The sequence below is a fragment of the Oryctolagus cuniculus genome, chromosome 2, assembly GCF_964237555.1.
Source record: "Oryctolagus cuniculus chromosome 2, mOryCun1.1, whole genome shotgun sequence".
Lineage (NCBI taxonomy): Eukaryota > Metazoa > Chordata > Mammalia > Lagomorpha > Leporidae > Oryctolagus > Oryctolagus cuniculus.
Genome location: NC_091433.1, coordinates 80,646,581 through 80,661,508, shown reverse-complemented (window position 1 = coordinate 80,661,508; position 14,928 = coordinate 80,646,581). Strand labels below are relative to the sequence as shown.

The 14,928-nt window shown below is 41.8% G+C and overlaps 1 protein-coding gene across 1 annotated transcript in view; it reads left to right on the top strand.

The window, feature by feature from the left end:
* The window catches only part of GTF2E2 (general transcription factor IIE subunit 2), an 85,854-nt gene that overhangs the window by 28,702 nt on the left and 42,224 nt on the right, over window positions 1–14,928 (top strand). The window contains exon 3 of the mRNA XM_070068516.1: window positions 2,931–3,022. Within this exon, the coding sequence (XP_069924617.1) occupies window positions 2,931–3,022 (92 nt within the window). The remainder of the gene's footprint in view (window positions 1–2,930; window positions 3,023–14,928) is intronic.

Here is a 14,928-nt window from a genome sequence, read left to right as displayed (position 1 = left end):
GCCTTATAGAAATCTTGGTCATTTGATTTATGGGAAATTCTGAAGGAAAAGAAATAAGGTTTTCAGCTCTGTCAGAGGGTTAATCTAGGTATATATACTACTTACATGTTTAAAAAAATTGGAAATTTTAAAAAAATATTTGAAAGACAAAGTGACAGAGATCTTTCATCCACTGGTTCATTCCCCAAATGCCTGCAACAGTCCCTCCAGGGCCAGGCCTATCCTGGGAGCTTAGAACTCCATCTGGGTGTCCCACATACATGTTACAGGGCCCAACAGCTGGAGTCAGCAACTGGACCCAGGAATTGAACCCAGGCACCTTGTTGTGGATATAGGTGTCTTAAGTGCTAGGCTAAATGCCCCCTCCTGTAGACTTGTTTGGTAAAATTATAGATAAATCAGTGTATTAGTTTCTGGGGGTAAAAAAAGGGGTGTGTGAAGTATCCTTATTACATACATTCATTCAACACAATTATTGAAGGTTTACTGCACTTGGTATTGAGTTTAGTACTGGAGACTCCATGACAGGCAAAAACTTATGTGGTTCATAATTGGCCATTTTTGTGGTGTTTGTCCTTAATATGCTGCAATCTCTTCTTCATAGTTTTGTCAGTTTTTCATACATGTTGTATAGGAAAAGCTTGCTGTTATTTTCTAAAATTAAAAAAAATACTTATTTGAAAGAGAAAGAGACAAAGATCTCTCATCTGCTGGTTCTCTCCCCAAATGCCTACAATATCCAGGGAAGGACTAGGCCAAAATCAGGAGCCATGAACTCAGTCTGGGTCTCTTTTGTGGGTGGCAGGACCAAACAAAACCATTTGTGCCATCACTTGCTTCCTTCCAGGGTCTTTGATGTGGAAGCTGGAATAGGGAGTGGAGTCAGGACTCAAACTCAGCTCTGATACAGGATGCAGTATTTTTTTAAATGTTTTTTTTAAAGATTTATTTTATTTATTTGAAAGAGATAGAGAGGTAGAGACAGAGTGAGAGGTCTTCCATCCTCTGGTTCACTCCCCAGTTGGCCGCAATGGCCAGAGCTGCTGTCTGTCTATCTGAAGCCAGGAGACAGGAGCTTCTTCCAGGTCTCCCACATGGGTTCAGGGGCCCAAGGACTTGGGCCGTCTTCTACTTCTATCCCAGACCATAGCAGAGAGCTGGATCAGAAGAGGAGCAGCCTGTACTAGAATTGGTGCCCATATGGGATGCTGGTGCTTCAGGCCAGGGCTTTAACCCGCTGCATCACAGCGCCGGCCGGCCCCTCACCAAGTAATTTTTTTTTTTTTTTTTTTGGCAGAGTGGACAGTGAGAGAGACACAGAGAGAAAGGTCTTCCTTTTCTGTTGGTTCACCCCCGCAATGGCCGCTGCGGCTGGCACACTGCGCTGATCCGAAGCCAGGAGCCAGGTGCTTCCTCCTGGTCTCCCATGCGGGTACAGGGCGCAAGGACTTGGGCCATCTTCCACTGCCTTCCTGGGCCACAGCAGAGAGCTGGACTGGAAGAGGAGTGACCGGGACAGAATCCGGTGCCCCAACCGGGACTAGAACCCTGTGTGCCTGCGCCGCAGGCGGAAGGTTAGCCTATTGAGCCGCGGGGCTGGCCCACCAAGTAATTTTTAAGAGAAAATTATGTTAAGATCTATTTTAGTCTCAAAAAAGTGTGCTCAAAAAAGACTTTCCACTAATCTCAAAAGACTATCATGTTGCCATCTAGAAAATGTTCTTTTGGATCTCTGACAGCTGGTGCATTTGACTTGCGGTTGTTCTAATGCAATCTTTTGTTTAAATTATTATGAACATGGTGCCAGAATTTGGCTCACCCCTTCCCCTTTAATTTAACCTATCTCTTGTGGATCAGCCACATGGGAACTTTATAATATCTGATTTGTTGCCTTGGTGATAGTTTGTATACTTTTGAAATGTTTTTATGGTATTTATGATGAATTTTTTACTGCTTTTGCCTATGGCCCTGAATGTATTCATGATGTAACAATGGTATTAGGATTTGTGTCTATGAATATGCAAGAAAATGAGAGATATACTGAAATAAATGATATTCTCTACAGATTTCTCCAGATTTCGCCATAGAAGGGAGGTTTTCTCAAAATGAGTGGGCAGTGCTGTAATTTTTTTAAGCATCCATATTCTAATTTTTTTGTAAAGTTCACTTTAAAGTAGTTATGTCATTTTTCCCATTCCCATTTACTTGGTTTGGAGTTTGTAAACAGGAATTGAGATAATAGGGGATAAATTTGAAGTTTTTATCACTTAGAAGTAATCTACCCATTTCTCTTATTAATGTCTCTTAGAAAAGTCTGAAGGATTAGATTGAGGTTTATATTGGTCCTTTGTCTAATTATGGGGTATGGGGCAGAGGGGAATCCATTCAGAGTTAATGAGATAAAGCTACTTAAGAGACTTGTATTTTAATCCAATTAAATTATTTATGATTTGTTCTTATTCTTAGGAAATTGGTAGTTTAATATACTCAAAATTTAAAAAATTTATTTGAAAGGCTCAGTTACAGAGAAAGAGAGAGAGCTCTTTCCATCTGCTGATTCACTCCCAAAATGGCTGCAATAGCCAGGACTAGGCCAGACTGAAGTCAGGAACTAGAATGCTATCTGGATCTCCCAGGTGGATGGTAGGGACCCAGGCACTTGGGCCATCTTTGCTTTCCCAGGCTCGTTAGCTGGCTGGGAAGTGGAACAGCTGGTACTCAAACCAGTGCTCATAAAGGGTGTTGGAGTTGTAGGCAGTGGCTTAATCTATGCCACGCCACCACCCCCATTCCCAGATTTTATAGAATAGAATTTATTCAGTGAAAAAGTCAAATAAGCATTTTATCAGAGTTAAAGTCATCTTAGCTGCTTAAGAGTCATAATCATATTTGATAAATTCTTAAAGTTGCTTTTTAAACTTCATTTTCAGATCATAGCAATGGATCATTTAACTTGAAAGCTCTATCTGGAAGCTCTGGATATAAGTTTGGTGTTCTTGCTAAGATTGTCAATTACATGAAGGTAAGTACCTTGCTTAGATAACAAAAATCCTTTCTACCTTTTGGACTGAAGAAGAGTATTGGGATTTGTGTACACATATCAAAATTTATCAAACTGAACATTTTACACATGTGCAGATAGTGGTACATCAATTCTGTCAATAAAACAAAAATATGTAGTTCTTTAAATCTTTTATATTACTGCAGCAAGTCACCTACGTATATTTAATTTACATGAATTCAGGTACACGAGTACACTTACAAAGAATATGCCAGGCAGTAGATAGTTTACCTCTTTTTTTTTTTTTTTTTTTTTTTTTAAAGATTTATTTGTTTGAAAGGCAGAGTTATAGAAGAGGTAGAGGCAGAGAGAGAGAGAGAGAGGTCTTCCATCCGCTGGTGCACTCCCCAAATGGCCGCAATGGCCAGAGCTGCACCAGTCTGAAGCCGAGAGCCAGGAGCTTTTTCCAAGTCTCATGCGGGTGCAAGGGCCCAAGCACTTGGGCCATCTTCCACTGCTTCCCAGGTCATAGCAGAGAGCTAGATCAGAAGTGGAGCAGCCAGGAATTGAACCGGTGCCTATATGGGATGTTGGCACTGCAGGCAACAGTTTTACCTGCTATGCCACAGTGCCAGCCCCGTAAGTTTTTTTATTTATTTGAAAGTGACAGAGAGGGAGAGAAAAAGGTATCTTTCCTCTGGTTGATTCCCCAAATGGTCACAGCAGCCTGCCTGAGCCAGGCTGATCCAGGAGCACTGAACTCCATCCAGGTTTCCAACATGGTTGGCAGCGCCCCAACCATTTGTACTGCTCTCCCAGGTGCATTGCAGGGAGCTGGATGGGAAGTGGAGCTACTGGGACTTGAACTGGCACTCTGTGGGATGCTGGCATTGCAAGTGGTGGCTTAACCACAAGGCTGGCCCTGATATCTCTTAATTCATCAATGTAATAGGAATGATTTTTCAGAGTGTTGTTTCATTAATATGAGAATTAAAAATTACATAGTTTAGGCATTGGTTGTGATGGCTTCTCTGTGACTTGGAGGAGAAAATTAGAATTTCTGAGGGTCTTAGAAAAATATTGACTCAGAAAAGAATTAGTGTTTAGAACCTGATGAAAGATTTAGTAGTTTTTGAACACTGTTTTGATGATGCAAGTTTCTGGCTTTAATATAAACTTCAAATCTTCATTTAATAAATTTAATTCATAGCTAAGATGTGAAAATGAGTTAAAATCCACCCTTTTTTTGGACTGGCATTGTGACACAGAATATTAAGCCTCTGCCTTGCATGCTGGCATCTCATATCAGGGCACCGATTTGAGCGAGTTACAGCTGCTCTGCTTCTGTTCCAACTCCCTGCTAATATGCCTGGCAAAGCAACATAGGATAGCCCAAGTACTTGGGACCCTGCCTCTCCACTTAGGAGACACGAATGGAGCTCCAAGCTCCTGGCTGCAACCAGCAAATGGAAGATCTCTATCTGTCTCTTCTTTTCTCTGTCATTTTGCCTTTCAAATAAAATAAATACAAGAAGCTCAAAAAATTTGCCCCTTTATTCTGTCACTCTTACTTTGCTTATTTGCTAGTTGAAAAGTTCCAAGAAAGTACTATATTTATTATTTTAATTTCAACCTGTTGCTTAAAATATAAATCAGGCTTTAAACTATGGTAAAACTTTTCTTTTGTAATTTAAGAGACTTTGTGTCTATATCTGAATTCTGATATTTGTATGTGATTTCTACCATAAATGTTATTTATAATTTTATTTGGTCAAATATTATACTTACGTATTCACTATTCATTCATTTATTCTTTCTACCCATCCATCCATCCACATGGTAAACAGTTACTAAAATCTATACATGATTTATAGCACTAGTTGGGGGGGATATCCAGAGAAAAAGCATGTCTTCAGGTTGTCATTCTGTTGGGAGACTGTCATTTAAGTGCCAGGTTTTTGCTCCTGTTTAATATAGTCTTCAATTATAAAAAGGACTTACTTATAGCTGTCTAAGAACAATGGTCTTCAAATTTTTTATGAAAGTATCTCCTAAAAAAATGAAAATCTGTATGTTTTTGCACATACTTAGAATAGCTACAATATTTTAGCAGAGTTAAATATTAACATTATTTGAGCAAAGTTAAGCAGTGACCAGACATAAGGAATTTTGGCAAATTGTAATTTTGTACTAAAATACATAATTCCTTCAAGTTTATCTAGTGGAGCTGCTATTATTCATTTAAAGGTTAAAAATAAACTCGGATAATTTTAATTTTTCTGTGAACTTGTATGTCTCTTGTGTTATTGTCTTTGAGTTTTATCTAATGTCATATATTTTTATGCTTAAAACCTTACATTGATAACCCATTAAACTTTTCTGCAGTAATATGTAAATTTAAATTAAAAACGTTGTTTCCTATGACTGTAAGTCTCTAAGTGTTAAAATATCTTCTGGGAGATGAACATGTAGTGAGACATTTAAGATGCTGCTTGGGATACGTGTGTCCCAGATTGGAGTCCTTGGGTTTGAGTCCTGGCTCCACTCCTGATTCCTGCTAATATGCACCCTGGAGTTGCTGGCTCAAGTAGTTGGGACCTTGCCGCCCACATTAGAGATGGACATTTAGTTCTGGGCTGCTGGCTTTGACTTGTATAAGGACTGACTGTTATGGGAATTTGGGGAGTAAACAAGATATGAAGGTTTCTCTCTCTGTGTGAATGTGTGTCTCTCCCTGTCTCTTTCTCTCTATCTCTGCCATTCAAATAAATAAAAATAAGTAAAAAAAAATTTAAATCTTCTGATTTGTTATGAGTACACAGTTGATTAGAATAGTGCACATATCAAAATTTTGAGTTTCTCTCTGTCCAATGTATCCATCCTTTAATGATATGAATGGAGCCTGACTCCTCTGTTATTTCAATAGTTCTTATATCTGGGGATGTGTGTTACTTACTGGTAGAATAAAATAGAATTTAGAACCCACTCAACTTCTTGGTTTCAGGTTTTGTAGGTTAAGTGCGAGAAATAAATGTTCTTATATAAGTAAGTCAATTCTAATGGAAGTTTCATTGTGGCAAAATTTTCTAAATTACATATTAAAAATCACTTAGTTCGTCCTCATTAAGCATTCTTGGTTGATAGTTCTGTTTGGTTTTCAACAAAACTAATAAAGGACCCAAGAATGGAAATCACCTAACTTGCCGAATAATTTGTTACCTAGTCCCTAAGCATTTACTGTTTTAGTTTCTGGGAAGCATATAAAAAAGGCTTTATCAATTGTTGACCAAATATGTAATTATATCAGTTCCCTCCTTTTCCTGAAGTTAATTAAGAAAATAAAATTACTAATTTCAATAGACCTTTAACAGTGCAGTGTTTTGGTAAAGGTGCCTTTATTATGTGTTTAAATATTTTTGTCGAAACATTCAGGATAAAGGTTTAACTTATTCAGGTTCCAGGAAGGATCTCCTGGGGTGGGCATTTATTTGGCCTAGTGGTAAAGACACCTGTATCCCATATTGGAGTGCCTGAGTTTGATACCTGCCTCTGGTTCCTTAATTCCAACTTTGTACTAATGCAGCCTGCAAGACAGCAGCATGGCTCAAGCAGTTAGGTTCCTGCCACTCCTGTGGGAAACCTCAATTGTGTTCCTAGTTCCTCATGTTGGCCCTCGGCCTACAACTGGCTGTCATGGCCATTTAGGGAGTAAACCGGTAGATGGGAACTCTGTTTCTGTCTGTCTGCTTCTCAAATAAAGAAATTAAAGCAAAAAATGTATTTTCTGGTAACAGTCAGTCTCCATTTGTCAGACCAACCAGATGTATCAAACTAGCTTTGTATAATAAAATATTTTAAGTTCAAATGAACATGTTAACGCATATTTTAGATAATGCTTAACTCTTAAGAAACTATAAAATACATAACTAAAAGGTATGATTGAAGTAATTGAAGTGAAAATTATGTAGATTTATCCATTTTTACAGTAATTAAAAAATACCTGTTGCTTCTGTTGTATTTTATCATTATAACGTTAATGAAGCAAAAGGTGCAGAGGCCCAAGCACTTGGGCCATGCTCTGGTGCTTTCCCAGGCGCATTAGCAGGGATCTGGATCAAAAGTGGAGCCCAAATGAGATGCTGACATTGCAGGCAGAGGCTTGACCTTCTGTCCCACAGCACTGGCCTCAATACCTGTACATTTAATTTTTACTAACTAATGAAAGAGGAGGATACCCACTACTAAAAAGACTTACAGCTAGGAAAGTATTTTAAAGATAGAATCAGAGTTGACTACAAATTTGATTTAATTTGATAAAATGTTTTAACTACCATATTGAATAATGTACCCAATCTAAAATAGTTCAAATACAGTTTTTATCTGTGGGTTTTATGTTGTATAACTTGAAAAATTTGGTGGTCTTGGAAAATATTTGAAGTAATTTGTCACCCTAATTCGTTTTTCTTCAGCATTTTAAATATGGTTTTTCTTCTGGCTAATAAATACTTAAGAAATGAGTTTGAGAATTGAAGAGAATGACTTACATTTAAATTCTTGAGAAAAAAAATCTGTTTTTTAAAGAAGGAATCCAGTTTATAGAAATAGAGAAGTCTTTGACCTGCTGGTTCCTTTTCCAAATGCATATAGAAGCGGGAGCTTGGCCAGGTAGAAGCCAGGACCCTAGAACTAGATACTGGTTTCACATGTGGGACCAAAGTACTTGGACATTGCCTGCTGCGTTCCAGAGTGCACGGACATTAGCAGCAAACCAAAATCAGAAATCTAGCCAGGTCTTGAATCCAGGAACTCTGATACAGAACACAGGCATCACAAGTGATGTTTTAACTAGTGTGTAAAATCCCTACCCCTAAAACTTTTTACACTAGCTATTTTTTTTCTTACTTGATGATATATCTGTTGAATTCTTTTACTTAGTGGAGTGTTTTTTTTTTTTTTTTTTTTAAAGACTTATTTATTTGAAAGAATTACAGAAAGAGGTCTTTCATCCTCTCACTCCTCAGATGGCCTCAATGGCTGGAGTTGTGCCGATCGGAAGCCAGTAGCCAGGAGTCCCTTCTGGGTCTCCCACGCGGATGCAGGGGCCCGATGACTTGGACCATCTTCTGCTATCCCTGACCATAGCAGAGAGCTGATCGGAAGTGGAGCAGCCGGGACTAGAACCAGCGCCCATATGGGATGCTGGTGCTTCAGGCCAGGGCTTTAACCCGCTGCGCCACAGCGCCGGCCCCATATTAGCTATTTCTTAACAGTATTTTCTTGGCTTTGATTAGGCTCTTCCCTGAAGAACAATGTGTTCTTGAACAACATTGAAAGAAGGTGGGAGTGTGGGGGGGAATAGAAGAGATAAAGTTATTTAAAGAAACACTGATTGATTGCCTTCCAATTAAAATATACCAGAATTTTAGATATCCCAGCAGGGGCCATAATTTCCTGTTTTAACACTTGAAAATCCATATTCAATGCACCTGTTTAAGCAAATTGAAAAAGTTTATAGTCCATTTTAGAATGATTTTTACAGAAATGATTAAAACAAATTTTATGGCCTAAAGGAATTTCTTTTTTTAAATAAAGATTTTTTATTTGAAAGAGTGACAGAGAATTCATGTATATGCAAGACAGAGTGTACTTCTGTTTGCTGGTTCACTTTCCAAATGAGTTCAATGGCCAGGGCTGGCCTAGGCTTAACCTAGGAGCCTGGAACTCCATCTTGGTCTCTCATATGGCTGATAGGAAACCAGGTCCTTGGTCCATCTTCTACTGCTTTCCCAAGCACATTAGCAAGGAGCTGAGGATTGGAAACAGAGCAGCTGGGACTTGATCTGACTCCCATATGGTATGCTGGCATTGCAGGGGGTGGCTTAACCCAATGCACTACAACATGGGTCCCAGGAATTCGTCATTTTTTTTAAAGATTTATTTATTTGAAAGTCAGATTTACGCAGAGAGAAGGAGAGGCAGAGGGAGAGGGAGAGGGATCTTCCATCCTCTGGTTCACTCCCCAAATGGCCACAATGGCAAGAGCTGTGCTGATGCGAAGCCAGGAGCTTCTTATGGGTTTCCCATGTGGGTGCAGGGGCCAAAGGACTTGGGCCATCTTCTACTGTTTTCCTAGGCCATAGCAGAGAGCAAGATCGGAAGTGGAGTAGCCAGGACTGGAACCAGTGCCCATATGAGATGCTGGTACTGCAGGTTGCTGCTTTACCCATTATGCCACAGTGCTGGCCCATGAGTTAGTCTTAAAAGCACTCCAAGGGCTGATGCTGTGGTGTAACAGGTAAAGCTGCTGTGTGCAGTGCTGGCATCCCACATGGGTGCTGGTTCAAGTCCCGGTTGCTCCACTTCCAATCCAGCTCTCTGCTATGGCCTGGGAAAGCAGTAGAAGATGGCCCAAGTGCTTGGACCTCTGCACCAGCGTGGGAGACCTGGAAGAAGCTCCTGGCTCCTGGCCTCTGATTGGCATAACTTCTGCCGTTGGGGCCATCCGGAGAGTGAACCAGTGAATGGAAGACCTCTCTCTCTGCCTCTCCGTAATTCTGCTTTTTAAAATAAAAAAAAAAGGCACTCCAGAGGGGCTGGCACTGTGTTGTAGCAGGTAAAGCCCCCACCTACAATGCCAGCATCCCATATGGGCACCTGTTCAAGTCCCAGCGCTCCACTCTGATTAAGCTCCCTGCTCAAGTGCCTGAGAAAGCACCGGCGGGTGAAGCAAGTACTTGGCGCCCCTGCACCTGCATGGGAGACCAGCAGGAAGCTCCTGATTCCTGACTTTGGATCTGCCCAGCTCTGGCTGTTATGGCCATTTGGGGAGTGAACCAGCAGATGGAAGATCTTCTCTCCGTAACTCTGCCTTTCAGACTTTTTTTTTTTTTTTAACACTTTAGATGATCGTGAAAATGCCTGTATGAAGGATCTGTATTTCTCCATCAGAGACTCTAGTTCTCAGATGATAGATCTGCCTTTGATAGAATGATTTTTTCCTTTGTAGGCAGGCATTTGGCCTAGAGGTTAAGATACTAGTTGAGCTGCTAGCATCCTATATTATAGTACCTGAATTTGATACCTGGCTCTGACTTTTTTTTTTTTTTTTTAAGATTTATTTATTTATTCAAAAGTCAGTATTACACAGAGAAGGAAAGGCGGAGGGAGAGAAAAAGGTCTTCCATCCACTGGTTCACTCCCCAATTGGCTGCAATGACTGGAGCTGTGCCGATCCAAAGCCAGGAGCCTGGAGCTTCTTCCAGGTCTTCCCATGCAGCTGCATGGGCCCAGGGACTTGGGCCATCTTCTACTGCTTTCCAAAGCCATAGCAGAGAGCTGGATCGGAAGTGGAGCAGCTGGGACTCAAACCTGGACTCATATGAGATGCCAGCACTGCAGGCGGTGGCTTTACCCGCTACGCCACAGTACTGGCCCCATGGCTCTGAATCCTGACTCCAAATACCTGCTAATTCACATCCTAGGAGGCAGAAGTGATGGCTCAGGTAATTGGGTCCCTGCTGCTCATGTGGGAGACCTAGACTGAGTTCCTGGCTTTGGTCCCAGGCCAGGTCCAGAAGTGTTTAAGGTATTCGGGGAGTGAACCAGCAGATGGGAACTTTTCCTTCTGTCTCTCTATATCTGAAATTGAAAGAAGAGAGTGTTAGACAAGGAATCATGAAGGTGAATTTTTTTTTCCCAATGATTTTTCCCTTAAAGTCGGACCATTATCCTGTTTGTTTTTGGAGAGAGCTCCTGTCTGTCGGTTCTCTCCTCAAATGCCCACAGCTTGTGACTGGAGATAGGAATACAATCCTGACCTCCCAGGTGCATCTCTGGGGCCCCATTGCTTGAGCCATCACCACTGCTTTCCCATTAGGAGGAAGCTAGAGTCAGCCAAAGCCAGGAATTGAACTTAGGTACTCCAAGTGTGAAGTGTGAGTGACTTAACCAGTAGATTAAATGCCCACATATCTCAGTTATGTAAAGCGTCATGCTGACAAATTTAGCTAATTTGGTTTACTCTAGCTCAGTGTGTCCGTGTCATTCTCCAACCTAGCAGTGTCAGTATCAGCTGGGAATTTGCTAGAACTGCAGATCTGTGGGCCTTTCCTATTGAATTTGAAACTCTGGGAGTGCACCACAGCAGTCTGTTGTATGAGGCCCTTTAGGTGATGCAATTCATGCTCAAGTTTGAGAACCACTAGCCTGTCTTCTGAATTAATTCTAGCAATTGAATTTAGAGCCTCTGAAATTCATAGAACTTAAATGCCTGGCTCATAAGCACAGTTCTGGTCAATAATAGGGCTAGGTCAAGAACCTAGATTTAAGTTTTAAATAAATATTTTAATTATCAGTGTCTTTCCTGAAATATTAAAATCCTTAAACAGATGAACCTGTCATCATGATGAAGTAAAGTGATAAACTAGGAAGGTGACTGGCTTATATTTGAAAATGAATCTGTTTAAGTCATATTAACAGGAAATAAGAACATATGATCATCTCAGTAGATAAAAAGTTTCTGGCAACATTTCACATCCATTTGTGGCAACAATTTGTAGCAAGTAAGTGGTAGAGGCAAAATTCCTTAGCCCCCTTCCCAAAGAAAGAAAAAGACCTTTTTCAGCTTTTTGGTTTTTTTTTTTTTTTTTTTCTGGAGGAACTCCTGTAATGATTTGAAGATTTTAGAAAACCCTTGTAAATTGTTAAAAATCCAGCTAACATGATAACTACTCGGTGATTTGTGGATATAAGGCAGTGATCATTAGCAGTGTTCTTTAGAAAAGGATATTTTTCTTTATATTTTGTCTATTTTCTTAGCCTACTTTTTCTTTTCTTTGATAGTGCTTCCTCCTCAGAAAAGATATCAACTCTAAGTAGTATAGGTTGAGTAAACGTCAATTTTTTTTTTTTCTAAAGGTTTATTTTGGGGCTGGTGTTGTAGCATCAGGGGTACATATGGGTGCTGGTTTGAGTCCCGGCTGCTCCACTTCCAAATCTAGCTCCCTGCTAATGTGCCTGGGAAAGCAGCGGCCCATGAGATCTGCCACCTGCATGAGAGACCTGGGCGAAGTTCTCTCCCTCTCTGTCACGCTGCCTTTCGAATTGGAAACTGGGGCTTGAACTGGTACTCCTATATGCAATGTCGGCTTAACCTGCTGTGTATAATGCTGGTACCTTTGTTTTGTTTTATTTGTTTTTGAAGATTTATTTATTTACTTATTTGAAAGTCAGAATTACATAGAGGAGAGGAGACAGATATTTTCTGACTGCTAGTTCACTCCCCAAATGGCTGTAACGACCAGGGCTGGGCCAGATTGAAGCCAGGAGCCAGGAGTTCCACCTGGGTCTCCCATATGGGTAACAAAGACCCAAGTACTTGTGACATCTTGTGCTGCTTTCCTAGTCGCATTAACAGGGAGCTGGATTGTAAGGTGGAACAACCGGGATTTGAACAGGTACTCATGGGATGCTGACACTACAGGTGGCAGCGCTATGTCACAGTGCTGCCCCCAGTTTTTTCTTTTAAATTTGCTGCTTAATTCCTCCAACCATATCAGTAGGAAATTTATTTGTAGTTGTCCCCAGATGAGCATAAGATTGAAAGTCTTTTTTATTCAGGCTCACATTTGTTTTGAAAGGGAAAATACTGTTAAGTTTTATTCTTTATTTCTTCTAGGTGGTTTTTTTTTTTTTTTTTAGATTTTATTAATTTATTTGAGAGGTAGAACTACAGAGGGAGAGACAGAGAAAAGTCTTCCATCCTCTGGTTTACTCCCCAGATAGTTTCAGTGGCGGGAGCTGGCCCAATCTGAAGCCAGAATCCAGGAGCCAGGAGCTTTTTCTGGGTCTCCCACATGGGCACAGGGGCCCAAGCACTTGGGCCATCTTCCACTGCTTTCCCAAGCCACAGGCAGAGCGCTGGATTGGAAGGGAGCAGCTGGGAAATGAACCGGCGCCCATATGGGATGTCGGCACCGCAGATAGACTTAGCCCACTGTGCCACAGCACCAGCCCGCTAGATGGTTTTTAATATGAAACTTTGTGATGTCCCTCCTCACTCTTAAATCCAAACAGCATTAAAGGGTTTCTTATGCCACATGATTTTTTTTTTCCCCAAAGATTTAGTTTTCCTTTGAAATCCAAAATTCCTGTCAATTGAAAATAAAGGATTTTTTTCTTAACTTGTTCAACTGGCCCATAGCATTGGAAACTAGAGTCTGCTGAGAAGGCTAGCTTCTGCAGTCACTCTTGACTTTCAGAGTACTTAATAAAGCATGTCCTCTTTTCTTGAAAGTACTTTGGTAATTCACCTTTCAGCTTAAATGTTCTGTCAAGGATACCTTCTTCAGTAAGCCCCTGGATTTCTGTTTGTAGCAAGATATTTATGTGCTCAAGTGCAGTGGTCTTTGTTTAATAAAGCAAATCGTTTTTGTAGTACCATTCAAGACAATTTTCATTTCATTTTCAAGGGTTTTTGATGCTAGAAGAAGGCAGTGTCTTGTGACAACAGAGTGTGCCACAGGACGAGTTAGTAAGCTAGGTAGAGAGAGTGCTTGTTTTTCTAAGAAAGCTACTCCTGGGATAACCCATCAGTCCACTAATCCATTAGTCCATGAATGGCTTACTTGAGTTACCTCTTAACAGTCCCAGTTCTTTTTATTTTTTTATTTTATTTTATTTTTTTGACAGGCAGAGTGGACAGAGAGAGAGACAGAAAGGTCTTCCTTTTGCCGTTGGTTCACCCTCCAATGGCCGCTGCAGCCAGTGCGCTGCGGCCGGCGCACCGCGCTGATCCAATGGCAGGAGCCAGGTGTTTATCCTGGTCTGCCATGGGGTGCAGGGCCCAAGGACTTTGGCCATCCTCCACTGCACTCCCTGGCCACAGCAGAGAGCTGGCCTGGAAGAGGGGCAACCGGGAAAGAATCCGGCACCCCGACCAGGACTATACCCCGGTGTGCTGGCGCCGCAAGGCGGAGGATTAGCCTAGTGAGCCGCGGCACCGGCCCTTTTTATTCTTGACAGGCAGAGTTAGACAGTGAGAGAGAGAGAGACAGAGAGAAAGGTCTTCCTTCTGTTGGTTCACCCCCCAAATGGCCGCTATGGCCGTTGCACTGCGGCCTGCGTGCTGTGCTGATCTGAAGCCAGGAGCCAGGTGCTTCCTCTTGATCTACCACACGGGTGCAGGTGCCCGAGCGCTTAGGCCATCCTCCACTGCCTTCCTGGGCCACAGCAGAGAGCTGGACTGGAAGAGGAGCAACCAGGACAGAATCCAGTGCCCCAACCGAGACTAGAACCCAGGGTACCAGCGCCACAGGCAGAGGATTAGCCTAATGAGCCGCGGTGCCGGCCAGCAGTCCCAGTTCTTAATACCTCATGAAGGGGATTACATTTTTTTTTTTTTGACAGGCAGAGTGGACAGTGAGAGAGACAGAAAGATCTTCCTTTTGCTGTTGGTTCACCCTCCAGTGGCTGCCACAGCCGGTGCGCTGCTGCCGGCACACCGCGCTGATCCGAAGGCAGGAGCCAGGTGCTTATCCTGGTCTCCCATGCAGGTGCAGGTGCAGGGGCCAAGCACTTGGGCCATCCTCCACTGCACTCCCTAGCCACAGCAGAGAGCTGGCCTGGAAGAGGGGCAACCGGGACAGAATCCAGCGCCCCAACCGGGACTAGAACCCGGGGTGCTGGCGCCGCAGGCGGAGGATTAGCCTAGTGAGCCGCGGCGCCGGCTGAAGGGGATTAAATTTCAACAGAAATTTAATTTGGTCCATTGCTGATTCCAGCACAGTTTCTCCAAGATACTTTGTTTCTAGATAAGAAGATCCCATAGTACATATGTCCTGGCCTTTGCTTGTTTGTGGTAATTCTTTGTGCAGAAAAGATTTTGAGATTCAATATCATTTAAAATTTTCTAAGATTTCTATGTGACA